Raw genomic sequence first — 27364 nt, forward strand, 5'->3', positions numbered from 1 at the left:
AGTGGAAATGATCCACTAAATGGCCACACGTGCTAGCATATGGCTAGTACTTTAAACCAATTTTCCTTGTCACTTCCTGAATTTGAGCTTTTTCAAGTTTATTTTAAGCATCAAAAGTAACAACAGCAAGATTCATGAACGCTGAGGGGGAAGAAAATCAGCATCTAAACAAGGAAACTGCTCTATAAAAAGATTTTTAAAAGCGTGAATCTAGTTCTGGCAAAGTCCTGGGAAAAGAGGAGAGAGAGCAGTTAAAAATCTAACACACCATTTGCTTTTTATTTTTAATTAATAAATGTACACAAAAGGATGCATTAGCAATTTGTTCATCTTAAGTATGTGAAATAGCAGGGAAAGTATACAGACAGCATGAGTGAGGTCAGAAGTATTGAGACTGGCTCTAATCATTTCAAATTGTCATGCTAATGGATATTAAGGGAAATTTTTAAAGCCGTCATGAGAAGGGCTTAATTAACATCAGAGCTAGATTTCACACCACACACAAGTTTGACACAGATAGAGAAAACTCATTCTCCTCATGTCTGTTTATCTCTCTGAATTTCAGCTGTGAAAGCTACAATAGAGTCAGTATGATGTCATTCTCTAATTTTGAATGAGTGCATTGACTCAATAAATTATTTGACAATAAGTGCAAGCTGCAGCACTACCTCGTCATGCTAAATTAATTTTTAGAAAGACTCTTAATAAGGCTGAAGGAGAGACGGCGGTATTTGAGATATTAAAAACCAGTCTAGCACCAAGCAACACCCAAAGTCCAATTCCACTGCTGCCCAATGGTGGACTTTGGGGGAATTAAAAAAAGGGAGGGGTGGGTAGAAACATAATTGTAGTATGCTGTAATGAAAGTAGCAAATGTCCAGCACTCCAGAGGGAAAAAAAGTTTTCTTCATTCCTGAAGCTACGCACATTCTGAGATAATAGAATTGTAGAATCTCCAAGGTTGGAAAACATGTCTAAGATCATCTAGTGCAACCATCCACCTACCATCAATGTTGCCCTCTAAGCTATGTCCTTCAGTGCCACATCCACATGGTTCTTGAACACCTCCAGGGACAGTGACTCCACCACCTCCATGGGCAGCCTGTGCCACTGCAGCACCACTCTTTCTGAAAATAAGCTTTTCCTAATATCCAACCTGAACCTCTCCTGGCAGAGCTTGAAGCCATTCTAGGCTTATCCTATTGGTGTTACCTGGGAGAAGAGGCCGAGCCCCACCTCGCCACAGCCTCCTTTCAGGAAGTTGTAGAGATTGATAAGGTCTTCTTCGAGCCTTCTCTTCTCCAGACTGAACAATCCCAGCTCCCTCAGCCACTCCACGTAAGACTTGTGCTCCAGACTCCTCACAGCTTCGCTGCCCTTCTCTGAACATGCTCCAGAGCCTCAGTGTTTTTCTTGTAGCAAGGGGTATAAAACTGAATACAGTGTGGCCTCACCAGAGCTGAATACAGGGAAACAACCACCTCCCTGCTCCTGCTGGCTGCGCTATTTCTCATAAAAGACAGGAAGCCATTGGCCTTCTTGGCCACCAGAGCACACCATTGGCCCATATTCAGCCAAGTGTTGACCAACACCCCCCGGTCCTTTTCCTGCACACAGTCTTGCAGCCAATCTGCCCCAGGCCTGTAGCATTGCCTGGGGCTGTTGTGACCAAAGTGCAGGACCCAGCACTTGGACTTGTGGAACTTCATCTCACTGGCCTCAATCCTGCTATCCTGCCTACCCAGTTCATTCTGAAGGGCCCTCCTACCCCCAGGCAGTTAGACACTTCCTCCATGCTTGGAGTAATCTGCAAACTTACGGAGGGTGCTCTCAATCCCCTCATCCAGGTCATCAATTAAGATACGGAACAGGACAGGCCCCAGTACCAACCCCTGGGGAACACCACTCTTGACCAGTCACCAGTTGGATCTAACTCCACTCACCACCATTTTCAGAGCTCGGCCATCCAGCCAGTTCTTTACCCAGCTAAAGAGTGTACCTGTCCAAGCCACAGGCTGCCAGCTTCCCCAGGAGAACACTGCGGGAGACAGTGTCAAAGGCTTCGTTGATGTCTAGGTAAACTACAACAGCCTTTCCCTTGTATACCAGACAGGTCATCTGGTCACAGAGATTAGGTTGGTCAAGCAGGACCTGCCTTTCATGAGCCCATGCTGGCTGAAATGTGCATTAATCAAAGTGCATTAATCAATTCTACCCATCTACTGTAATGGGTAGAGAGAGAGTGGCATATTCCAGTATACTGGGGACTGCATATTATTAGGACAGTTTAGAGAGCAGTCACCCTGAACAGTACACCACCTTCCTGATCCTGCCAGTAATCTGACAACATGCATGTTCAGAGCAGCACTTTATTTCAGCAGGGTCTCTAAGCGTCCTTAAAGCAGAAACTCCTACAGCTCTAGTCAGCTATACTAATGAAATCTCCCCTTCTCAGTCTCCACATGATACTCCAAAAGAAAAGGCTCATTTATATACCAAAGGGATCCAGGAATTAGACTTTTAGACTTTTTGCAGTGCTTTGAAGGCATAACAATTGGTGGTTAGAAGCTTTCCCAGTCTGATACATATATATATATATGTATATATACACACACACTTCTAATATATATATATTATATATATATAAAAATATAATATATACATATAATATATATAAATATATGTATGTTATATTCCTTATACAAGGCAGCACTTGCAGGTACTCAGTTAGCTGGTCTAAGAACATCATATTTTGTGGGGACCACCTAAGCAAACATTAAATGCCTTGAGAAAGTTTTGTAGTAAGTGTAGAACAACCTCAGCTTCACTCTCAGCCAGATTCAGTTTCTATCCTGTGTAAGCATAAGACAGCCATTGTTAAAAAAAAAAAGAGAAAAAAAAGTACAGATTTTAAGTGTATTTAACCATGCATCCTTTCCTTCTGTAAAGCAATTCCTATTTCAAAAAATAAATGCACATCCTAATTCTGAGATGTTTACATTTTCAGTACATTAAAAAAACATATCAAACTTAAATGAAAACAAAGAAAAAATGCCATCTCCTTTGTATGACAGCTTATTTGCTGGTTTAGGATTCTGGAAGAGTCTCACACACAGAATTAGAGAGCATTTAGTTTTTAAACTAAACTTCTTAGCCTAGCAAAGTGGAAATGGATGCTCGTGACTTTTATGCAGGTACTTCTACAACTTCAAAATAGTCATTGGGCAGAATCACATAGCCTTTTCCTGCCAGGATGTCTTTTTCTTTCTGAAACTGAACAATCTCTCTCAGTTTTTCAATTTGTCTTTCCTGACGTCGGCATCGCTGCTGCGCTGTCTTGAGCTTCTTTCTCAGTTTTTCAACTTGTTCCTCTAGCTGCTGAATTCTTTTTCGCTGATGAACTGTATCCTCTACGGTATAATTGTGATCACAAAAAACGGCAAGATTGCTAGGGGTCTGGAGAGGAGGCATCAATAATCCGATACTTGGATCTACAAATCTGGCATCTATCTGAGATAAATGAAAAGAAGGAGCTGATGGAGATGGTGGTAGCATGGGAGCTGCAGGTGGCGGTGGTGGCGGCGGTGGCGGAGGAGGTGGTGGTGGTGGTGGTGGTGGAAGCGGATCTTCTGGCTGCTCTGAGAATTCTTCAGGCTAAAACAAACAAAAAGGTACACTTGTAAGCGTAGCATTTTTGCAACACAACTCCATCAGTATAGGCAACTACGAAATAAACAACTAGGACTGGGGGAAAAAAAAAAAACAATTAAAAAAAACCCACCACGCATTTCAAAGCCCAATTTTTCAAAACTGGTTCATTTTGTCTGGTTTCTAAACTGGAGGTATTTTAAGCAACTTCATTTCTACTGTCTTTTGAAACTCAAATCCTTGATGGCTAGAACAAATCTGAAACTGAAGAGCCCAGAAGTCATTCTCACTTTTGAGGACACGCGAAATAGATATCCAGGATTAGCTGAGGATCATGGATGCAGTCCTGTGAAAGAGTTCAGCTGATCTGGTAACTCACTGAAGCCATCCCGTTCCCCTTTGTCCCTTTTTCTTTCTGCTGCATCTTACCACGTACACTTTGAACTTGTCAGCTAATTTAACCAGGAAGACAGCAGAACTGGAGAATCTTCTACTGGGGCAGAATAAGAACCATTTCACCAAAGGAGGTGGACAAGCTGGCAGAGCAGAGAAGGTAGACACAGGAAGATCTGCCTCATCACAACCAGGACTGACCATCACATTGTTTTGGGATTGCAGCAAAAGGGTTTGGTGATGTCATGAGCCAAAATAAACAGCTCTTCCAGCTTTGCTATTAACCCTTTCCTAAATACAGGATTTTGCTAAGATGACCGAAAGCTATTCACACTTCCACCATCACTGCAACAAAGTTCTGTCCTGCATTAAAGCTAAAGCCATGCAATGAGAGATGGTATACAGAAGGAGTAAGAAGACAGGACTGGGTGGCTGGCAGATGGGACAGAGCAGAACATCAAGTGAGCTCAGCCCCGTATCATACTGCAGACTTCACCATACTGCTCTAGATAGGTTCAGACACTTGCATGGCTCAGGACAATGCATACGTCTCATCACTTGGGAGGGGGCCAAAGAGAAATCTGATTGATTCTGCCCGGAAGAAACATACTTAATTCAGAAATGTGCACATAATGCATATTACTGGTGTAAAAAAAAAAAAAAAAAAGCCTAGGAAAGTCGCAGTGAAAGAGACACTGAAACCAATTTTTTAATTCCCTGCCCCCAACATTATTACTACGAACAAAAGCATGAAGACATTCACAACATCAATTTTAACAGCCATCAACTGTCCCCTCGTCAGACTGGAAGACCACATTAATTAAGCTCCTTGCCTTAATATAAGGAACAAACCAACACTCAACTTGGGAGGTCCAGATATCAGCCTTGTACAGACTACATTAGGCACAGGAACTAAGAACACAATTCTGCATTTGGTATTGAGGGGAAGTTTCATTACTGCACAGGTATTACTGATCACTTTAAAATACAAAAACAGCCAACTGCCTCTGTCAGTTCTCAGTTATAAGAAGTGGATGCTCTAGGTGTGCCCATCTAAATCACATACCAATATTCCAAAAAGTTTGACCTATAGCTTTCAAACTTTTCAGCAAAGATGACAAACCAAAGACATACTGTGCAGAGAGAACTTCGCCCATGTTGGAAGCACAAGCAAAAATTGCATTGTTGCCAGACAGCTGGATTCAGACAGAGACATCTATTCACGAGTTACGCAGCACATGCTGTGTTACTGCTGTCACAGTGTGTCACCGAGAACTCATCACTCCTATCGCTCACATGTCACAAGGGAATTCTTATTCCTTCTTACATCCAGTAAATGGTTCTCCTAAGACCTAACTGAAAAAAAAGATTCAGAACGTATTTCAAGAATCAGAATGCTAAATGCTGTATTTCAAAATCAGTCTAAATTCAATTAAGAAAAATATATATACCACCCTTCTTCACTACTGTTCAACGTCTTGAAGATACACTGAAAGTTGCTGTGACATAAATAGGAACAGCACCAACTCCTTCTCCATAAGGAGTCACTCTTTTGCGTGTTCTGTGTGCATAGCCAGGCACTGCAATGAATGAGAGAACGTGGCTCAACACTACCCCAGCTGCACTGATGTCACGTTAGCAGCTTTCCCTATACACACCTTCAGCTTTCACACTGCAAGAAGTTTTGCAAACAGTGATATAGGAAGTGTGTTGCTCAGATTGTGGGAAAGCATTATCAAACAGAACTTAGCACAAAAAAGTAGACCTGAAAATTGTCCATGTTTCACTTTATACCTTGTGCTACGGTCTCTTGTCTATTATTTCCACTTTTCATTTTCTAGATGTTTCTTTATTTCTGCACCAAATCCAATATTGTATGCTGTGTGGGAGGATACAGATGACGGCCTGAACAGGCAGCAAGCCCCGAGAAAGGGCTCGTGTTAGCTTGGGAACACAAGTAAACTGCCTTAATATGTTCAATATTCAACAGAGAGACACTAGTTTTATCTACTGTAATCAGTGGTGGCCAATGTATACTCTGGAAGACCAAGAAAAGTGGCTAGTAGATGGTACTCTGAATTGTAATACAATTTTGCAGTTAATGTTATTCTGTAAGAGGCTGGACTTTTCAAATTCTTTCACAGCTGTATCTGCATAGTCCTACCTGTAGCCACGACTTAACAGCGCAGGACCTGGCTAACTAGGACAAACCACCTGATGTGAAGCTATAACATTATACTGACGATTTAACACTAACCTCTGCAAATCTATCTGCTACAGAGAACGAGCAAGCTGTCTTCTTATTTGCAGGAGAAAGCAGGGGCCATCAGTCCTCAAAAGGCACAAGGACCTGGATTATCTGTCAGATTTTTGGGCAGTCTGGTCGCGTACAACCAAAGCCCCACCTAGATACAGGTGCCAGCCTGCAGTTGTTACATCAGGAAAGAAGAACCAGAAAAGGAACTGCCGTGATGACAAATGGTCTTACTGACGGGAGCACCATCAGCAACCACACAGGGCACTCCGGTCCTTCGGGCTGTGAGCAGTGTGCATTTACCTTTTCACTGGGCTCAGTGTAACAGAATATAGTGGGCACGGCGTTTTCCTTCAGCAGCTTGTTGTTGCACTCCCGCTTGAAGCAGTCGGGCGTGAAGTGCTCCGAGCAGATGCTGCTGTACTTGGTGGGCTTGAAGTTTTTCCTTTTCACCGCCGCCTCCCATTTCTTGCACAGATCGGGCCTGGTCAAAGGAAACCTGACAACGAGAGCCGCTTTCAGCGTTTCTCAAACGCGCTTATTCCGTCACGCTGGGACGCAGCGGCGCACACCGTCGCGCTGTGCCCGGCCCGCCCCCAGGTGCGGCTCCCCCCGACCGCAGAGCCAGCCCCGCGCGCCCCCGGCCCGAGCGCCCCCTTGCGTCGGGAGGGCGAGCACCCGCCGCCCTGGCCCCGCCCTGGCGCCGCGCCCGGCGCCGCCCCGCTCCACCCCGCCCCGCCGCCCGCGCTCACTTGTGGAAGGAGATGGGCTTCTCTTTGTCGTATCGGTTCCGGCAGCGGTAGGCGGAACATGACTGCACCATCCCGCCGGCCCCGCGGCCGCCGCCGCCCAGCGGCGCGAGGAGGGGCTCCCGGGTGCCGTTCGCTCACCGTCGGGCCACCATCCTCCCCCCTCCCCCCCGCCAGTGACCCTCCGAGAGGGACAGCAACGGGACGCGGCCTCTCCCAACTCCAAGATGGCGGCACCAGCTTCAGCGCAACTCTCGCGGTGCTACGGCGCGCCGTCCTTGCCCATTGGTGGGTCCTTTCGCGGCGGGCGGAGCCCTATGGGACGGATCCTCCAATCGGCGCGGCTCTCGACCTTGTTCCCGCCCCTCGCTCCGGAACCACCTCAGGGGCAGCTGAGGCGCGGAGGCAGAGCGCCCCCAGGGTGGGATGGGGTGCGGACGTGGTCGGGATGTTCGGCTCTTCCTGAAATACTGCACGTGTGCTAACAATAAACCAACCTGTTGGATTACAGAAAGTTAATGTAAAGCGCGCTCCGTCGTATTCCTGCCCTGTATTACACCAGCGACCGACACCGCTCCACAGCAGCGGGCCGTTCGCGGGACGGCGCGGGGTCTCGGCGCCGATCCCCGCGGCCCCCGGAGCGCCCCAGGGCCCGGGCTCCCGCCGCTTCTTCCCTGTCCTGACCTCGCTGTCCCCGTGCGGGGCAGGAAGCGGGCGCCGATGGCGGGCCCGCGGCGGGCCGGGGGGTGCTGACAGCGCCCCATGGCGCACCCAGCGTGGGAGCAAAGTCTGGGCGGGAGCCGCGGGAGGTGGCTCCGGGATCGGGTCCGGGGTCCCCTCGCAGATGGAGAATGGACAGAAGGGCAAAGAGACAGTCTACGGCCGAGCACCGAATTTCCGAACGCGGCCCCTCGCCGAGCCCCGCGCAGCCCCTCAGAGCCGGGGGCCGGCGGCGGGGAGCTCGGGGGAGGCGGCGGCGGCGTTGGGGCGGGCAGACGGCGGGCCCGGGGCGGGGCGTGGGGCCGGTGGCGCCGGGAGGCGGCTCAGTCCCCGCTGAGAGCCGAGGGCTGCGGGCCCCCGCCGAGCAGAGTCGCGCCGCGCCCTACAGCCGCTGCCGCCGCCGCCGTAGGGCGGGCACCGGGGAGCGCCGCGCCGCGCCCCGGCCGGCCGGCAGCATGAGCGGCGGGCGGAGCGGGAGAGCCGCCGTGAAGATGGAGGCGCCGTTCTATCCCGAGGAAGGTCTGGAGCTGCTACCCGACTTCGTGCCGCTGCCGGGTTTCGCCGCCGCCGCAGGGCCCGGCGCCGAGGCGGCGGCGGCGGCGGGCCCGAAGCTGCTGCTGGGCGCCGGGAAGAAGCGCGACCTACCGCCCGCCGCCCCCTCGCCGCTGCCCGGGCCCTTCGCCCTGCGCCCGCCCGGCAGCGCCCGCGGCAGCGCGGCCGCCCTGCGCCTGCTGCCGCCCTCCGCCGCCCCGCCGCCGCCGCCCCCGGGCTCGGCGCAGGGCTCGGCGGCGGGGGCCGGCGCCGGGGCGGCGGCGAACCGCGGCGGTCCGGAGGCCGCGCTGGGCTCGGCGGCGGAGCTGCCGTTGCTGAAGCTGCCGCCGGCCGCCGACCTGGAGCAGCTGCTCATCCAGGGCGGCGCGGGGCTGGGGCCCGGCAGCCCGGGGCCGGCGGCGGCCGGGGGGGCCGGCGGGCCGGCGGCGGCGGGAACGTTCCTCTACCGACAGCCGGTGACGCAGGAGCAGGAGGGCTTTGCCGACGGCTTCGTCAAGGCCCTGGCCGACCTGCACAAGCAGAACCAGCTGCTGACCGCGCCGCCTCTCTCCCCGCCGGGGCCCTGCTGCCCGGCCCGCCCCGGGGCCGCCGCCGAGCCGCCCGCCGTCTACACCAACCTGAGCGGCTTCAGCCCCGCGGGGCCGCTCAGCCCCTCGGGCAGCGCCTATCCCGCCGCCCCCGCGCCGCCGCCGCCCCCCCCTCCGCCGCCGCCGCCGCCGCCGGGGCTGCCGTTCGGGCCGGCGGGGCTGGGCGCGGGGCGGCTGCCGGCGCCGCGGGCCCTGGAGGAGCCGCAGACTGTGCCCGACGTGCCGCCCGCCGCGAGCGGGGAGGGAGGAGGCAGCGCCCCGACGCCGCCGTCGTTGTCGCCGCTGGACGCGGAGAGCCAGGAGCGCCTGAAGGCGGAGCGCAAGCGGCTTCGGAACCGCATCGCGGCCTCCAAGTGCCGCCGGAGGAAGCTGGAGCGCATCGCCCGGCTGGAGGAGAAGGTGAAGGCGCTGAAGGGGCAGAACGCCGAGTTGGCCGCCACCGCCAACCTGCTGCGCGCACAGGTCACTCAGCTGCAGGGCCGCGTCCGTAGCCACCTCTCCTCCGGCTGCCACATCAACGCCGCCGCTCCCTCCGGGCCGCCGCCCCGCGAGCCGCCCCCGGAGGCCGCCGCCACCGCGCCCGAGGCCGGCGCCTGCTGAGGAGCGGCCGGGGAAGCGGAGAGAGGGAGCGGGGCCGCCGCGCCGCGCCTGTTGATTTCCGCGGCCGCTGTGTGAGCCGGGGCTGTGCGCCGGGCGGAGTGCGCGAGGCCTGTGGAGGTGTCGGAGGTTAAGGTAACTCCTGTTTACAGAAAGACTGAACTTTACTTTCACGTGGGGATAAAAATAATAATATATATATATATATACATATATATATATGTTTCCTAACGCGCCGTACCGGAGTGTATAGCAATCGATAAGCTTCTCAGAGTTTGGAGAAAAAAAAGGAAAAGAGGAAAAGGAAAAAAAAAAAAAAAAAAAAAAAAGGCCAGAATTGTGCCCTTTGGAAAAGATGTGCGTGTATATAGATATATTTAAAGCATAATATGGCTCTGTATATTTTCTTGGCATCGATAAAGATTTTTTTTAACTACTGTCTTTCTCTAGAGCTTTAATTTGCCATTGAGAGCTCAGTCGTCCAGGTGGGTGCTCAGGCACTGAGACTGAACCCGAAGGAGGGCGGTGTTAAGTCCGGGGCAGGACAGGACAGGACGCGTTGCCGGCTCAGCCGTAGGAAAGGACGTTTCTCAGCTGTTAGCTCTGTTATTTCTTGTGCCAGTGCGAATCTGGGGCATTGATAGTTATTTATTGAAACTTGAACACTTTTGGATGTTGCCTAGACCTTATTTTTATAGATAACGCGTTAGTAGTGATAGCAGTTCCTTGGCAAGAAGAGCTTTACTCCTTTTCTTTCACTGTGTACATTCCAGTAGTGTTTGCTCTTTACTTAGTATAGTAACAATTAAGTGCTATACAGAAAAGGGCTCAGATCTGGGGCGGACTCGCTATAAAGTGGCAACTCTATTGTATGCTGTTTGAATAAATCGCAGAACTACTACGGAGACGTAGATTTATTTTTCAGTAGAGATCTATATACATTTCCTCTTGGTCTACTTTGCTCTGAAGAACCTTTCTGCAATACTCCGGAGACGGAAAGAGTCAGTGCTGGAACGTGGAACACGCTTCTGGTTGGGAAGAACTGAGGCAGTTTATTTATTTGTCAAGATTTCACTAGCCGAAGGGAACAGCACAGGGACTTTTTCCTCTGATTGCTTCGACATAATCCTCAGTAAGTTTTGGAAAGCTGTAGATCCCCTGCTCGGCGCTTCTGCCTGCCTCGCTTCCGTGCACCCGTGTGCTTTGAGCATCCCCGCGCAGCCCTGGAGCCGCCTGTTGGAGCGTGGAGGCCGCCAGTAAGAGCAGAGCTCCTGAGCCGGTCCCACTGTGGAGCAGAGCCCACACCTCTCCAGCACCGCGCTGCTGGGGCTCGGACATGGAGCTCGACAAGGGCATCCTGCGGTGGGGACCATGGGCATCCCACGGTGCAGCCGTCTTTCTGGTCTGCTCAGCCTCACCAGCGGCTGCTGAACACCTGCGTTACCTCTCCTGGAAAAAGCTTTGAAATTCAAGAAGAGGGCCTGGGATGGACTCGTGTTTCTTTTGCTCTTAGTGCTCTTAGTGCCGTTTGTTCCCAAAGTTCAGCACGTTGTTTGGGGCACGGTCACAGCATTGGCGCAAGGTGGTGTGACAGTGCACTGGGATTGGGGTGTTGCAAGCCAGGATGCTCTGAGGGTATTTCTTTTCTTAATGCATATGCAAATTAGGTAGAAGCCATATCAATCATTTTGTAACTGTTTAATCACGTCATCAGAGCCCGTTCTGGGGTTTTAAGTGCTTGAGTGTAATGGTACCTTTTGCTGGTTTTAGGGTAGCTTTAGGAATACCAGTGAGCAGATTCTCTAACAAAACAGTTCTCATCTTTACGTGGGTTTGAAGACTTCCTTACAGGCGTTCTGAGCTGGGTAGCTACAGTTTGTAGCAGCACCTGCTGCGTGATAACAAGGCAAAAGGCAGTTTTCACTATGTGGCAGGCATCACCCATCTGCAAAGTTGCTGCAAGACTGAGAAGTTGATAGAGGCTGTTTTTTCCCCACCCTTCTGTGCTTTCCCTAGTGGGAGAGGTCATGCCCTGGGGAAATCCACTGACGTGAGGTGCTCGCCTTCACTACACGTGTAGCAAGTGTACTTCTTGTTAAAGAACCTTGGAAAAATGCATAGAAGTTATGTGTGTGGGCAGCACTGTTTCAGTTCTTAGATTAGCAGATGAGCATGGGGCTGGGTGAAGACCTGGTGGCAGGGCAGAGGAAGGCTGTGCAGTGCTCAGTGCCTGCTCCTCGCCCTTTGGTAGTGCTCCAGCCAGAACATACTGGCAATGCTCAGGAAGCGGGTGCATCCTCAGACACAGGCAACCCCTGCTATCCCTACTGATTGTAACCAGCCAGTCCTTTTTGGTATGTTGGTTTTAAGGCTAACAAACACCCTGTTTTATCCCTTTACCCTTCCAGCTTTCAGCACAATGTTGGCCTCTCGAGAGCTCATAGACACCCTCCCTTAGCAGCCTGCCCTATGCTCTGGCTGCCATGTGAGGCTGGGTTTTGTTGATGTTGCAAGAGGCTGCTGCTCCGCAGCAGTATGTGAATGGGTGAGCTAAGCGCTTCGTGGTCTGAAGCACATGGCAAGGCTTGGACATGCTGCTTGGTTTGCTTCAGGTCTTTGCTTCTTCCATTGCTGTCTTCTAAAGTGGATCAGTATTCCTTTTTCCCTTTAGCATCCCTATATCTTTAATTATGGATTCTGTAGTTTATTCTTACTGTTAGTAAGTCAATTCATTGCAGTGTTTTTCCTCTCTGTATCAGTTATGTTTTGATTTTGACTTTTTGCATGAATGTTGGTCACTGTGAGATGCTCAAAGAGTGATACCAGGTCCACTTACACAACTTTGATCCGTGTAGTTCATTTTCAGTAACTGCAAGTACATAGGGTGCTTAAGTGTCACTGTAAAAAACAATTCACTTCAAGTTCCCCGGAGCCTCAGTGCTTTTCTCTCCATGCTTCAAAGCTGTGCCATGTTTTGTTGTACTTATGTGCGCTGTTGCCGGTCTCTCCAAAGATTGCCATTGCGCTCTCAAGTCCTTCTGCCTTGGTTTCACATTCCAGATGCAAACCCACGACAAATGGACATTGCTTGTTTCTTTGCCCCAGGTGTAGCCTCTGCTCTGGAAGTGGTGCAGTCCCTTCCCTCGTCTGTTCTGGTTGCTGGAAGTTTGGTGCTGTGAGAGCAGCTGTCTCCCAGCAGATTTGGAAGGCACTTGAGCTGATGTCTTGATCTAGATGTGTCTTCCTACCTAAGTGCTGCAGCGAAGCAGCTTGACTCGTAAATGACATTTGTTTCTTTGAGTCACTGTCTGATCTTTCCTGTCTTGAGTGGGAGGAGGAGGGTATCTGTGGTTAAGGAGGTTTCGTTCACCTTTCCTTGGGCACAGAGAGGGGGAAGCCACACCAGCACCTCCCCCCTCTCTGCCACTAGTCCAGGTGATGCCATGACAAGAAATGGGTGTGCTCCTCGGCGCCTCAGGCAGTGACATCTCAGTGTCTCTGGCTGTCCAGGCAGTCGGTGTGGTTGGGAAGTGGTTCTTGCAGCTTCCAGAATGGCTCAGGGCAGCCCACTTGGCCTGCCTGAGGAGCAGATTCCCAGACACAAATGCTCTTTGCCCTCTGAGGACTGTAGTTCTGTAGTAGTGGTGCATCTCCATTAGTGAAAGGGCTGATTCTGGTGGTTGGTTTCTTGTGAACAGCAGTGGGTAGTGTTGCAAGAGATCAGTACCTCAGGGGATTTGGACTCTCGGCTGCGTATCATAAATCACTGCTGAATATTGTGCACTCTTGAAAAAAACAAAGAGTAGCCATCTAAGCCTTTTCCATCACCTTGGATTTGTATTTATGTCATTACTGGCACAGGAATCATGAGCAGCTCTGTTATTTTCTTTTAGTTACTTCGCTGAATGTGTCCATCTCACTTCTGAGAAGGCAGCGGTCTCCCCAGGTCAAGCCCCTGGGCATTCTGCAGGATGCAGCTGTTAAAGGTGGAAATGTTATCTGGCAACTAATTTCTAATCAGTTATTGTATAGTATTGTTCAGTACTGTTTGAAGTGCGGAGGCGTAGTATATTTGAATTGCTTGTTATGCTGAAAATAGGGACTTGGCTGCTACGATGTGAATCTTAACTATTTGAGTCCAGGCAGCTTCTTGGAGAAACTTTCCCTATATCCAAAATCAACATGCAAGAAAAAATTAATATGCTTGTAGCGTGTCATCCTGCAATATGTTTTACGCAGCCTTCTGGATTCTGAGGTGAAGAAGCAGGGAGTAACATTTTTGTGTGTGTGAGTGCAGCTATAACTGCTGCTGAACGATTTTGCTTCTTCCTTACCTGATTCTCTCACTTTCTATGTTTAGCAAGGAGAAAAATTGTAATATGACATCCCCATGTACATATTTGACTGGCACAGAACGACTTCGGTTTCCCGAGTGTTTTATTTGCTGTTAGGCTGTAACCAGGGGAGACCACTGGGACGTTTCTGAGGCAGTTTTGTTACTTCTTGGCCATTTTATCTGGTCAGTGTTGTGTGCAGTGACTGTGAGCATTCCAGCACAGGTGTATGGTAACACTCATCACTTTAACGCTCCTGTGAATATTTTGGAAGACCTGCATCAGCAGAAAGGGCCTTGAACAGAAAGATTTCACTGTGCATAATAATCCTGCAAATGGTGACTGACTTCTTGGAACCCACAGTCGCTTGCTGTGATGCTGTATCAGGATTCTACACACTACCTGGTGTGAAAAAAGGCAGAACCTCACCTTCCTTATAAACTATTTAGTCTTGTCACAAAAAAAGTGAAACTGTACTGAGAAGGTGTTGAGGGATTTTATCTGAATGTATAAAGACTTAGGCCATTATGGTACATCATGGTAGATGAAAGGTCTTATTAGTTCTCAATTACTCCTGTCCTCTGATGTCAGAGGGCTCTGTCTTCAGGCTGCTTAGGAAATGGCTTGCAGCTATTTGTGCTGTGAAACTTCTCTCTTTGTTGTGGCTCTGAGGTGGGACAGGGGTGACTTCTGCATGGAGGAGCCCATGTGTGACAAACTAAGGATTTGTTCTGTTAAGTGAAGGGAAGATTACTATAAATAATGATTCCAGGGGTGTGGCCCTAGATAATTACCTGCCTGCCATTTGCGTTTGTGTCTCCCGTCAACAGGTCTGCATCCATAGCAGGGCTAGTTTTGAGTTCAGCTCTGCTCTGGGTTCTGTACTGGTAACAAACATCATTTGCAGTAGATTAATAAACCTATGTGTTGATTTTTCTGGAGAAATTATGATTTCTGCAGGAATGCTTTGGAACAGTGATTGACTACAAAGTTCTGCTAACACAGAGATAGTAGATGTGCTAGCTAGCTACCAGAACACTACTGGGTTCTGGTATCTAGCACGCTTCTGAGAAGACTTACTTCTACTGCTACTTACTGATTAAAATCTAGTTCAGAGTGGAATTGTAAGCCCCTGAAATAAATTCTGTAGAGTCTTGCTGTATCCATAACAAACCCCCTATGCCATCACAGAAAATATCTTGGATTGCAGTCTTTATTTATTTTTTTGTTTAGCAATGGAGCAATTTGAAAATCTTTCTGCTAATTACCTTAAAGTGTCTTTTTCAACTGCGCAGAAGGGTATGCTCCCCAGCTTCCACTGGGGAGTAGGTGGAGAAAAGTGAAACTATTTAAAGTCAGATTTCTCACTGCATCCTCGTTCTTAGGCTGTGGACTGTCATTCAAAAAAACCCTAACCTGGAACTTGAAAATTGCAGAACTGTTTGATACCATTTTCCTGTCCTCTCCAGAAGACTTCTCACTACCAGGAATGCGTGGCCTCCTGTCTGACACAAAGGTTGGCTTTTTAGAAAGGGTAGCCCTCAAAAAAAGCTGATGAAGATAGTCTTGTGGCTTACACAGGGCTTTTTTAGAGATCACATGTTGAGCTTCAGAGCTTTTTTTTTTTCCTCCTCTGTATAATCAACCTTCAGATTTTCTTGTGATGGTGGACACAATCAGCATGGTGGTATAAAGTTAGTAGCTCAGGAGAGCCTGCTTAGGTTATCTTTCCTTTCTTCCCTGGAACACAAAACTTGCCTCTCCTAATGAACAGAATAAGGAGCAGAACTTTTGTGGTTTGTTTTTTTTTTTCCATTACTAGCTTGTTACCAGATCAGACCATTTTTTGCCTGTTACTAAAATGGTATGGCAACTCCTTGTGGTGTTTGAAAGTCCTGTGCGTGCTGGAACTGAAATCACAGCACAAGCTGGTAGATCTGTGGAGTGTTTGTGATACACAGTACTGTATTGTGCTCCCAGTAGGCCAACGGCGTGCACTGTCCTTCTTTTATTCCTTTCTCCATGGGAATACATGGGAATAGTTAGATACTGATACGTGGAGAAACCAACAACAGTTAAGAAACAAACAAACAAGCAGGCAAGGAATGCAAGGAAGGAATATAGTGATTATTTAATGGTAATATTTATTGTGCAGTAAAGAAGTAGGGAGAATTAGGATTGCTTTCCAGAATGCTTTTATCTTGTTTCACTATTACTGCTTAAATGTCTTCTAAACTTGTCCTCTTTGGAAGCCATGTCCCTCCCTGTTTTGCCTGATGAGTGGTAATTTCACACTTACCCTTATTTATTTAAAGCCATGGTAACCACCATACTGAAATGTCATCAACTACAGTCCAGGTCTGAACACTGGCTGATGATGCAAAGGTCTGCTCTCTAATAAAACGAAGCTCATGAAGGACGAGTTCCAAAAGGCAGTTACGCCCTGGCTTCAAGCATTTGCTCTAATTTCAAGGCTTTCCCATGTGGTGTTGCTCAATATGTAGCAAAACAAGTTCTTGCGAGTCCCCTGAGCATTCCTCTCTATGTAACAGATTAGATATTCACACTTCATTAATTTTTTTCTCCTTTCCTCTGTCTGTCCACCCCCCAGAAATAAAACCCAGAACAAAAGACCTATTACAAGCAAATCGTGGAGAATTGCTTCTCTTGTTGCAACCTACCATTTATTGATCACAGAGACACTTAGGGTAGTCGGGTCACCACGTTCAATGTAAACATTTATTTACACGAGTAATTTTGCTTTGGTTGCAGTAGGGGTCAAAGAGAAGGGAATAAGTGTTGTAATATAGTATTGTGCAATTCCTGGCTTTCAAACTGAAAACGATGAGCAAGCCTGCATAGGCCTCTCACCCACCAAAATCTGGCCTCTGATTCTTACCACACCCACTCTTCTTAATTAGGAATGGGACTATGGGCTTTTTAAGGTCAAGAGAAGAGTAGAGACCTTAAGGGATGTTCTACTGTGAAAGTAAAAAGTGGGCCTGCGGTTCCTGAAAACAAGTTTATCTGTTATATTACCTCTAGTTTATGCTGTCTGGAGGTAAACCTTAGGATCCTTGAGCAGGTTTTTCCCAGCAAACACAGCTGGCTCTCTGATTCTGAACAAGTCTTGTTGTTGAAGAGACATTTCGGCTTTTGTATTTCTTAGAGTTGAAGGGCATTCTTCCAGGACAATCTCTTCTCTTCTCTTCTCTTCTCTTCTCTTCTCTTCTCTTCTCTTCTCTTCTCTTCTCTTCTCTTCTCTTCTCTTCTCTTCTCTTCTCTTCTCTTCTCTTCTCTTCTCTTCTCTTCTCTTCTCTTCTCTTCTCTTCTCTTCTCTTCTCGAGCTGCTTATTTGAGGCTTGTTTCATCTTTAAGCAATTTCTGCCTAGACTGAAGGTCCTTCTGGGGTTTGAGGGCCCAAGGATGTGCCCTCAGTACGATGTTCGTGGTGGATCATGCTGTGGCATTCAGACATGCATAAGAAGGGAGAAGCTCTGGTTGGGTGCAGGCTTGGCAAGCAGAAATCCATCATTCTTTGAGCAGTGTGTCTTTCAGACCAAATGACTGCATCGCTTGAATAGAGATCTTCCATCAGCTGAAACGATAGGGCTCCTGCACAGTTGGACGCAGCTTTAGAAGCACTCTGTGTTTGCTGTTGCTTGTTTCTTGCTCAGCGTCTTTGTAGAAAACACTTATTCACAGCACCACGAGCTTTGCAATATGGTGTCTTGGGGTAGCTGCTGGGGCTGCTCACGTCCTGTGGTCCTCCCTTGCATGATCAACATACCCAGGGGACCTCTAGAAAAGGAGAAGCAGCCCCTCCCTACTGGTTAGCCACTAGCATCCCCAGCTCTTTTTCTGTCCAAAAGGAGAAGTATGAGCAAAATGTCACTTCCTACAACTCTGATGTTCAAACTCGTTCTTCCTAGGCCTTTGGGCATAGCAGTGAAACATACTTGTTCAGGATAGCTGGTCAAAACAAAAGGTGGAGACAGAGCAGCTCAGATTAGCCTCTGCTCTTGCAGTAGCTTGTGTGCAGATAGTTAGTGGGTGGTTGTCTGCCTACATGCTTCTCTGGATTCTTACAAGTTGGGCTTACGTGCACCTTTGTATTCTGCCTTATTAAATAAGCTGGCACAGAGGAATCCTCTGAAATACCCTTCCAAAAGCTCTTCCTCATGAGGAATTTTTAAAAATTACAGTACTTAAATGGGTGAAAAAAAAACAAAACCATAAACTTCACAAAACCCTACTTTGAATGGATTCAGAAATACTTCTGCTTTTTCTATTAAACCTGATTATTTGGGGAGCTCTTTGGATAGGTGTGCTGGCAAGCAAATTGCACGCAGACCGAGGTAATAATAGTGAAACAAAATGCAGTAGCTGCTGATGGGGTGGATTTGGTCAGGAGAGGGTTTATCAAGGACGCCTCTGACAGCTTTTTTTCTGATGTGATTATTTTTTTACATTAATAGAAGCTATAGGGCTTAATAATATACAACTGAGGATTATGTCCATTGTATTTTTTTTTTATGTTACTTTAACAAACTATGTAGTACTATAATCAAAATGCTTATTTCTGAAACAAAGTGGACGATATTGTTTGGCAACTTGCACTTGATTAAATGTACAACATTTTCTTAATTTAGTGACGTGTTTAGGAGAATACTGTAACTTACTGAATATACAACAGTGATGACTGTGTTTACAATAACTTTACAATTCCTACTGTTCAGCGGTAGCCAACTTGTTTAAGAATTAAAAGTAAGGCATACTGCAGCTGTCAGTCTTGGAAAAAGGAATGCAATCCTGCTACCACTAGACACTGTGGGATGGATACCACGGGTTTAAACGGCCGTGGAATTGTATTCCAAGTCTCTGTCTTAAGTGCTTATGACTAAAAGGCGACTTGCCTTGTGCTCATTAATGTATTCCTGTGTGCAGTACATCAGTTAGAAATCTGTTAATGGTTGATTTGTAACACTAGGACCTTTATGGGGATCACAGTGGGATTTTTGTTTGTTTGTTTTTGTTTGTTTATGATCAGAGACTTAGACATTTTGGAATGTATAACATTTATCCTTGTGCTGGAATTGTTTACATGCAAAAAGGTATTTATGATTTTTTTGCAAAATGCAATGTGCAATTTTGTACACGTGTTTTAAACTAAAGAGTTTATAAGGAAGATATTGTATGTACAATACTTGGACATGAGTATTATTTCTTTGATATAAATATCTAGAGGAAAATTAAAGTTGCTTTATATTCATATTTTTGGCTGATTTTTTTATTATTATTATTATTTCACCTCAAGGCATAGTTGTCATTTTGCTGGAAAATCTAAAAACGAGTTCATCTAGGTTTTTCCTGTAGTATCTTCTTACTGTGCTTACTGTGCCACTCCCCGCTCCTTTCAACTGTGTCAGCATTTTGAAGCGCAAGGAAGGATTTCTGCTGGTAGTGACGTTACTCTTCAGGATAACTTCCCTATACACTTAGCGCAGATGCAACACGCACTCGCGCACACGCACAGAAGAGCGAAGGCAAAGAGGAGAAAGCCCAGCTGTTGTGCCATCAGATCCCAATCTGTTCCTGACACAGCACTGCTGGGTGGGCTCAGGTTGGTTGCGCTCTGCTGTAGCAGAACCAGGGATGGTAAGAACTTGTTCTGAAGTCACATCTGCAACAAATCTGTTGAATAAGGCAGCACTTTTTTTTCCCCCTCTCGTGATCATCCTCACGTCTGTAACTGCATTTCAACATATTCCCACGGGAGGGCTGCTCAGCAAGCGCTGCTGCATGCTGGAAACACCCCAGAGGTTCCACTTAAAAACTTCGCTGTGGGAAGGCAACCCTTCCTCCCAGATACATACTTCCCAGCCAGTCACTTGGGGAGTGGCACAGTGCCAAGCCTGAGCAGGAATACTCAGAGGATGCCAAGCTCTAGCAAAAGCTGAGGAGCTCAGCTGCGGAGGCTGCAAGGCCAGCCTGCGTTCCGCAATACAGCCAGATCCTAACTAGCTCTGCAGAAGTAAGTGCGCAGGTGCTCTGGCACTGAAGAGATGGCTGAGTGGCTGACTTCTGGTTTAAATTATGCATTTTAATGTGACAGAATCTGGCGTGCAAAAGTTGAAGGGAAAGAAAAAGAAGCTTCGAGCGTGCTGTAATTCAAGTGGTCGTACATACGCACTTAAGAGTTTACGACCACGTAATCCATTTGGTGTGGGATTACTGCAACTTCTCAATTGGAACCATGCCTCCTTTGGTGCACTGGGAGTAATTTAATGCTTTTTAATCTTTATTTTGTGCATGGCTGCAGGCTCTATTTCGCACACGCTAGCGAGACTGCTCCATACAAATTTCCACTCCACTCCAGTGCAGATTTCTTCATCAGAGAGCCCGCAGTACTCTTGCAATACTCTTCACACTTTCTAAACTAAATACAGACAAGAAGGAGAGGAACAAGATGGTGAGAGTCTTAAGTGCTTTGATAGGTGCTCAAGGGTATTGTTTCTAATTTTGGATGTTAATTTGAGCTACAGAGCCCACTTACATAGAAAAGTGTTTTTAAGTGTAATATAGAAACCAAGCTATTTGTTCCCTTAAAGCTCACAGTTCTGGTGGTGGGTGTCTCAGAGGTGCCTTCAGAATGAGATGTGCTCATCGGGGACACAGTTTCAATTGTTTGTGCTCTGTTATCCAGTAATTGCGGAGTAAAAGCTGGATGCTTTGTGTTTGTTGAATGCTAGCCTGCAGGACCACGTGCATCTTTTTTTGACCTCTGAGGTGGCCGTTTTCCCTTCACACCCCTATCACTAGAGGCCTTGCAAGAACAGAGCAGACACAGCCCTTGTAAGGCTTCCAAAGACAGCGTCCTAACGTAGTAACTCATCACCACCACCAGACAGACGTAGGGGTGTTGCCCGCTTCTAGACGAAGTTTCTTCCTCTTCATGTCCTTCGGGTGGATCTGGCAATTGCATCAGTTGCCAGAAGCCAAATGGCAGGTTATGCACAAAAGCGGGGGCATCTCTCAGCGATCTGATGTGAGCTGATTATTTTATGCTCCACCTGCAGATGGATAACAGCCTTCGCTGCATTACTGTAATTTTCCAAACTTTCCACCTTCTTAGGCGTGACGTAGCAACGTTCGAGATATGACACAGAAGCTGTGTTGGGTTTCCCCCCACCAACAGTAAATGAGATCAGGAAGTGTAAACGGCAAGCTTTCGTCACATTCGGGCAACTGCCTCCTTATGCGAGCCACCCTGACACTTCTGAAATTCCCGCCTTCCTCACTATTAGTCTCAAATGTCAGCCCAGGGCCGCCCTGATGAGGCCTTCTGTTCGTGCAGCAGTTGGATGGCAGCTGCTACCCGATGCTGACCTGCTGTCTGCTCTGTGCTCACCGCCCTCTGGCGCAGACCCTTTCCCTGACCCCCAGCGCCCCTCCCCTGACACAGCTCCATGCCGTTCCCTCGGGCCCTGTCGCTGTCACACAGAGCAGAGCTCAGCGCTGCCCTCCGCTCCCTGTGAGGAGCCGCAGCCGCCATGAGGGCTCCCCTCAGCTCCTCTGCTCTGCGCTGCGCTGAGCACACCACGGGTCCTCCTCACACACCTTCCCCTCCATGCGTAGCCCTTCTTCATAGCCCTCCTTTGGACGCTCTCTAATAAAGCAGGCCACAGACCAGGAGGGGCAGGAGAGGAATAGGGCAGCCGCATTGTTTCCTTTTGCCTCTTTCTTGCAGCTTTCGCTAATTTATGGCTGTGCCAGGTGTCAGCTGCTCCCAGAGCTGCACTGTGGTACTGACACTACTGGTCTGCTCCAGCCCAGCATCTCCTCCATGTTAGCCATTGGTACCTCTTCTCTGAATGAGCTGCACTGCCTGTGCTGCACAGGCCTGGGATTAAGCCTCAGACTTTGTTCTGTTCTTTTTACTCATCAGGTTGCTTTTCTTTGGGACCTAGCAGAGCAGACTCTGTGCCGGTATTTTCCAGTATTCTCAGTAAAGACCTAAACACAAATCTGGTCTGCAGTCCTTGATGCTCATACACAAAGAGAAACTCTCTGCCTCCCTTCCCACTTTCTTCCTCTTCCATCCTTTCTCAATGCCACATCTCCCTCCTGTTGTCCCTGTCTCTATCTGTGCACTGTACCCCATCTGTGCATCTGTTTCTGCTCCATCCTCCTCACTATCTCTGAGGCCACCCTCGTTCACAGCTGTGCGGGATATCGCTCTTCCTTGATGCTCCCTGAGCCTGCCTCAAGGACAGCAAAACTACATGCAGGCAAGAGCACTCCCCTCCACATTTTTGTCTGATGATTTGAAAAAAAAAAAAAAAAAAAAACCACTAAAATTTCCATTCAATGAACTAGCAAACTGACTGACAGCTGCATTGCAGAGGAAAAGGCACTGCACATTACACCAGTGCTGTGAGAATGCAGTCAGCACTACCTTGTTGTCTATGCTGGTAAGACCCAGGCACAGCCACAGCAAGAACATGGCCCTAAGAGCTGGATGGACTTTCAGGTTTGGCTCTCATTTCTGAGGAGCAACTAGACCGCGCTATGCACTGGAATTTTTAGTTAGCATAATTGGCATAAGTGGGGAGAAAATGAATGAAGATTCCAGAGAGAGAATTACACCAGAAAGAGCAATAAATACACATACTTAGAGGTAAAAAATAAAAATAAAACAAAAAAGCAAACAGCATGGGAATACTTGCAGCTATTCTCTGTAACACATATTAGAAAATCAATAAACTCCAGGTAAAAAGTAGCATACAACGAAAGTGCTGGATTACCTCTACTGCCTTGCCATAGGGCAAGGGTCTCCAGCCTTGGAGACTGAATTCAAGTTGCTGGAAAGAAGGTCTTCCAGTTGGTTTTCTCCTAGCTGAAGGTTTTTGGAGAGTATTAGGGTTTTAATTGTAGATGCAGGTGCTCGCCAGCTGGGTGACCTCAGGACTGAGAGAGCTCTCCCTGACTGCTCTGTTGTTAACTGCTCTGAAATCTGTTTCCAGACAGCTCAAGAGCACGTCCTTTGGGAAGGACAGAGCTCTTTTAGCCCCTGAACATCTTTAACCCCCACTATTCCCTTAGGATCATGATGTTCATTTCAAAAGCTATGAGGCCCCACTCACCACCTGTTCTGGCAGCGTCACAGGACATTTGCCTGTGGGTGACAGTTTGTGCTCCCTGACACCTGCATAGCACGGGCTGCTGCGGGTGGCTGGTGGGGAGACTCTCCCCACTCTTACCCGTTAGTCCTTTCAGTTTACTTCAGAAGAGACACTGGGTGGGTGTGACTCATTGCTGCTGTCGAGAAGTGGCTGGTGCTCCATGTCGTGTGGTTTCCTATCAGCATTCTCACCAACATGGCTGCGAAGCTGCAAGTCTCCAGTTGGGCTGTGTACCGCTGGGTTGCCCGTTTCTCTTCCTCACCCAGCGATGAGGCATGCAGGAGGGGTGCAGAAAGCCCATGTCCTTGTAATTCGACGTCTGTTTGAGCACCTCAGGGTGTGGATAGTGTGAGCGTTGATAGTGAAGGCGCAGTGAAGTAAGAACCTGGGCAAACAGGAGTGAGGTAGTGTCTGGGACTGCGGAGCAAATATTGGCCTGCAAAGCACTTTGGCAGATAGCTGAGAGGCAGCCAGCATAGGGCGGAGAAGTCCAGAGTAGACAAGGCACTGCTTGTTTGCTTGTCCGTGCAGAGGACTTGAATGCAAAGTCTGGGTCACCCAGGCCTCTCAGCCAGTCATGGAAGGTGGAAGATGGGGAGGAAGGGGGAGAGGGGACACACGTGCCCAAATGCCTTACCAGCATTGTGCATGGTTTAAAAGCTACTAATATGCATCTGCAACCCTGGCAGAAAGCCCCCGTGCCACTCTGGAGGCAAGAAAGTGCAAGATCGTGCACCTGAGCACCAGAATAGCAGAAGAAACACTCGTGCACACCCCTGAGAAATGGTTCACATACTACCCTGGGACGTCACCTTCCTGCAGTGGCTGCTGGAATTAGGAAGGGACCAAAGCCTGCCCTGATCCACAGTCTTCTTCCCACACCTGTGGGGACTGCCCAGGAACAGTGCCTTCTCCCTGCTGACTTCCACCAGATAGCCCTCATGAAGCACCAGGCCAGCTGCAAGTGGTACCTGCTGTGCCAAGACATGCTGGGCCTGGCCTCCAGCCATGCCTGGCCCTATGTACAAACAGACTCACATCTGGGGGAGGACAGACTGTTGGTGCTATGGGGGTGGGGGCTGCTACATCATCCAACTGGACTTTTGTCTGTGTTGCTTCACGTTCAGTTGCTGTCCCAAGCCTGGTGTAAGCTGAAAACACCAGAAAGCACTGGTCCAACCTGGTGAGAAGGTGGGGCCATTTTATGCAGTTCCTCTGGCAGATGGTATTAGGCACTCCAGGAAAAAATATGACGAGATAAAAGGTCTTCCACCTTCACCCCCTCCCTGCTGCTGTCAATAAGCATGTGGAACCTCTGGAGGGAGGGCTTGCTCTGGAACTCCACATCGAATAATTCCCATAGAAATGCCGCAGATTTGTTTAGAAATTTCTGAAAACCACACACACTCCTGACCTGATCAGGTTATGAGGTTAACCAGTGGTTAATGGTTCGCCTTATGAAACAGTCCATCCATTGGTTGAGTTAAGACCTATTCTCTGCTAATGTCATGAGGGAACCCCAGGACTCACGGTGAGAAGTGTGGATTAGTGGCTCTCTATTCATTCCCATTTTCCATTTGAGCCCTGGTTTCTTAGACCTCCTCTGCTCTACAGGTGAAGAGCCCTACTGTCTTTGCTACGTCCTTGTACAGAGCTCTCCCAGACGTCCTGCTCCTCAGAGTCCTTCCTGGTTCCACTACACCCATTTGCGGGTGGGGAGACCAGAGCTACACAGACGGCTCACAGTACAGACACAACAGGGAATTATGTGGACGGTTTTATTTTTGGTTCTTCATTCCATTCCTTGTAGTTCTCAAGCCTTGGTTTCCTCTCCTGACCCCTCCTGAGCACACCAAGCCATTCATGGCACCCCCTGGGTCTCTGAGTGGTGACAGACCTGGGGTCTGTCTGTACGCAGCCATGGCAAGGGTTGCTTTTGCCTTGTGTGCTCTGCTCTGCATTCAACAAAGCTGGGTTTCATCTGTCACTTAATTGCTCTGTTACTCTGACACTGAAGAAGACTTGTGCTGCCATTCAGTGAAAAGATAGCTTGCTACACTCCTGACTGCCACATAAACCTTGACAATGTAAGTGAAGAAGAAAAGTCCCTGAGTTTCAAAGAAAGAGTCTGAGACAAAAGCATGAAGGTATAGTTTACCGTGCCTACAACATAATCACTGAGATGCAGAGATCTACTCAGCCCACTCTTACCTGACTTGTTTTTTTTCTCTTAGAGTGGCCTTCAGAGCAGGTCGTGCCTTTGGAAAGTCTAAGGCCGCTCCAAACCTGGGATTGGGCTTTAGTACCCAGTGTTGTTTCTGGGGAGCGCTGACTTTCCCCACAGCAGATGGAGCACTCATATGACACTCTGTACACTATGTATCATCTATTTACATCTCTTTTTACATTTGCAACAGATGGCTTGGCATCATTATTTTTTTTTAAATTAAGAGGAAAATACATCTAAAAGTTAGCACATTTTCTGGAGCCTATGGGGTTTACTTTCACAGCACCAGTGCCGAGGTTTTCAGCAAAAGGACCTCCCTCACCTTTCCCCTGACTTACATGAAGAGAGGTCACACTAAAGATGCAGGGAGGGGGGACAGTAGTAAGAAAGCAGAAACTTGCAAGGGAGATAGGAGAAGGCAGCAAAGAATAAAACAAGATGAAAGTGAGACAGATCAGACCTATGGGCAATAACCGGAGGGCAGGAGAAGATGAGAAGTGGTAGTGCTGACAAATGCTGTGCTCAAATGCTGGTCTGACTCATGTCCCACGAAAGCATGAGATTACTTTATAAATACAAGATTTAACAAAGCATGAGTTCAACAGTTGGTTTCTTGTTCCTCTTTCAACATTCAGGGTGATATCATATTTTCTCTGGAAAAATAAGATTTGGGAAGGAGGAGGAGAGTTACTGTAAACCAGGACTTCCACACACTCATGTGACTCCCAGAGTTGGCAGTGTAAGCACGTTGCCAGCTTGGTTTGACCTAGAAGTGTTCTTGCTGTCAGAAGAAAGAAGAGGAGCTATATATGACAGACCATGAGCAGCCGCAGTACTGAAATATCCTTATCAGATTACATTTGCCTGGAAAGCAAAAGGTCTTTGAGAAGTTAGGGATGAAAATAATCACCAAAGTTGTCAGTTACGAGCGTCATCCTTGTGCACAAAGTCAAGCCTTGCACGTGGACATTGTGCAAGGCTGCTGCCATCTGTTGGGTGGTGGTTAGGGCTTGGTGTGACAGGGCTATCAAGAGTGGAACGTGAGAACTCTGTATGGACACATGGGATTTAAGCTGCACCTTTGTGGCAAAGGACCATGTGTGAGGGAAGGAAGCTCCCCATGAGGTAGCACATCTGCCCACAATCTCATCAGTCTTGTAGTACTCTGAGTAGACAAGTATCTGATCTGCCATGTGCTGATAGGCTATCAGAAATGACTACAGAATGCAGTTTTAGGTGAAATTTTTTTTTGGTCATGACAATCCTCATGTAACATCTCTCATGGAAGGAGCATGTGGGGAATGCCAAGATGTGCAGGCAGAGCTCTGGGCAAAGGCTGCAAGACCTCTTGGTGGCCACTGGATAAGTGGTGCACTATATTTATAGATAAGTCTCTCATGGCTTGAGCATATGCACCTGCTGGGTGAGATGCCTCTCTTTTGCTAGACTATTTTGACCCATGGACCTTCACTGCAGTAAATCAGATGATGCTCCTACTGTTTCTTGCTTGGTGTTTCTTAGCAAGCAAACATGGTATGGTGGGTGGATGCAAAGCTGGTTTACATTTTTACGCTAGTTTTACTCCTCTGTAAATCCTACTCAGTAGTGACTAATCCACAAGTTGATCCCCCTTTCCCATTCGGATTATTTTATTTTCACTAGATTTTAGTATTTAAAAGAGTTTAACCGTTTAGGGTCTACCTATTATGATTTTTCAAATACTATAACGCTGGCTCTAAGGCACTACCCCAGTGCTACTTGTACGCAAAGCAGTAAATCCCAAGACTGAGATAAAAGCAAACGCAATTGAAATAATAAGACACAAAGCCCCCTGAAAGAAAAGAAAAATACTTGAAGGAGAAGGTACAGAAAGAGCAAACTGCAAAAGAAACTATGGCAAATGCCTACAAGCAGTCAGGCAAGTAACCAAGACTAGAGAAGCCCACCCATCCTGGCTCTATTTGTGAATGTTCCCGTAATGACAGGGGCTGCTTGGGCCCTGCAGCCTCTGCTTACCAACTGTCATCTTTTCCAGGAAGTGCTACCAGGACTCATCACTCTGGATGGAAGCCAGGAGCACATAAGCAAGCCAAAGCTGTGCTACTTTGTGAAGAGTTG

General features: G+C 48.0%; 2 protein-coding genes across 2 annotated transcripts; one reads left to right on the plus strand and one right to left on the minus strand.

The window, feature by feature from the left end:
- Positions 1-251: 251 nt before the first annotated feature.
- THAP1 (THAP domain containing 1) lies at positions 252-7279 on the minus strand. The gene is made up of 3 exons (XM_004949341.5): positions 7048-7279; positions 6599-6794; positions 252-3654 (listed from the first exon to the last, which is right to left on the minus strand). Exons 1-3 carry the CDS (start codon positions 7116-7118, stop codon positions 3187-3189), a joined length of 735 nt encoding a protein of 244 aa, XP_004949398.1. The 5' UTR covers positions 7119-7279; the 3' UTR covers positions 252-3186.
- Positions 7280-7839: 560 nt separating this feature from the next.
- Positions 7840-19108, plus strand: LOC770141 (transcription factor AP-1-like). Its single transcript, XM_046905621.1, has 2 exons — positions 7840-9635; positions 9951-19108. The coding sequence occupies exon 1, from the start codon at positions 7896-7898 to the stop codon at positions 9501-9503; it is 1608 nt and encodes a 535-aa protein (XP_046761577.1). The 5' UTR covers positions 7840-7895; the 3' UTR covers positions 9504-9635; positions 9951-19108.
- Positions 19109-27364: the final 8256 nt, after the last annotated feature.

Source organism: Gallus gallus, chromosome Z, assembly GCF_016699485.2.
Source record: "Gallus gallus isolate bGalGal1 chromosome Z, bGalGal1.mat.broiler.GRCg7b, whole genome shotgun sequence".
Classification (NCBI taxonomy): domain Eukaryota; kingdom Metazoa; phylum Chordata; class Aves; order Galliformes; family Phasianidae; genus Gallus; species Gallus gallus.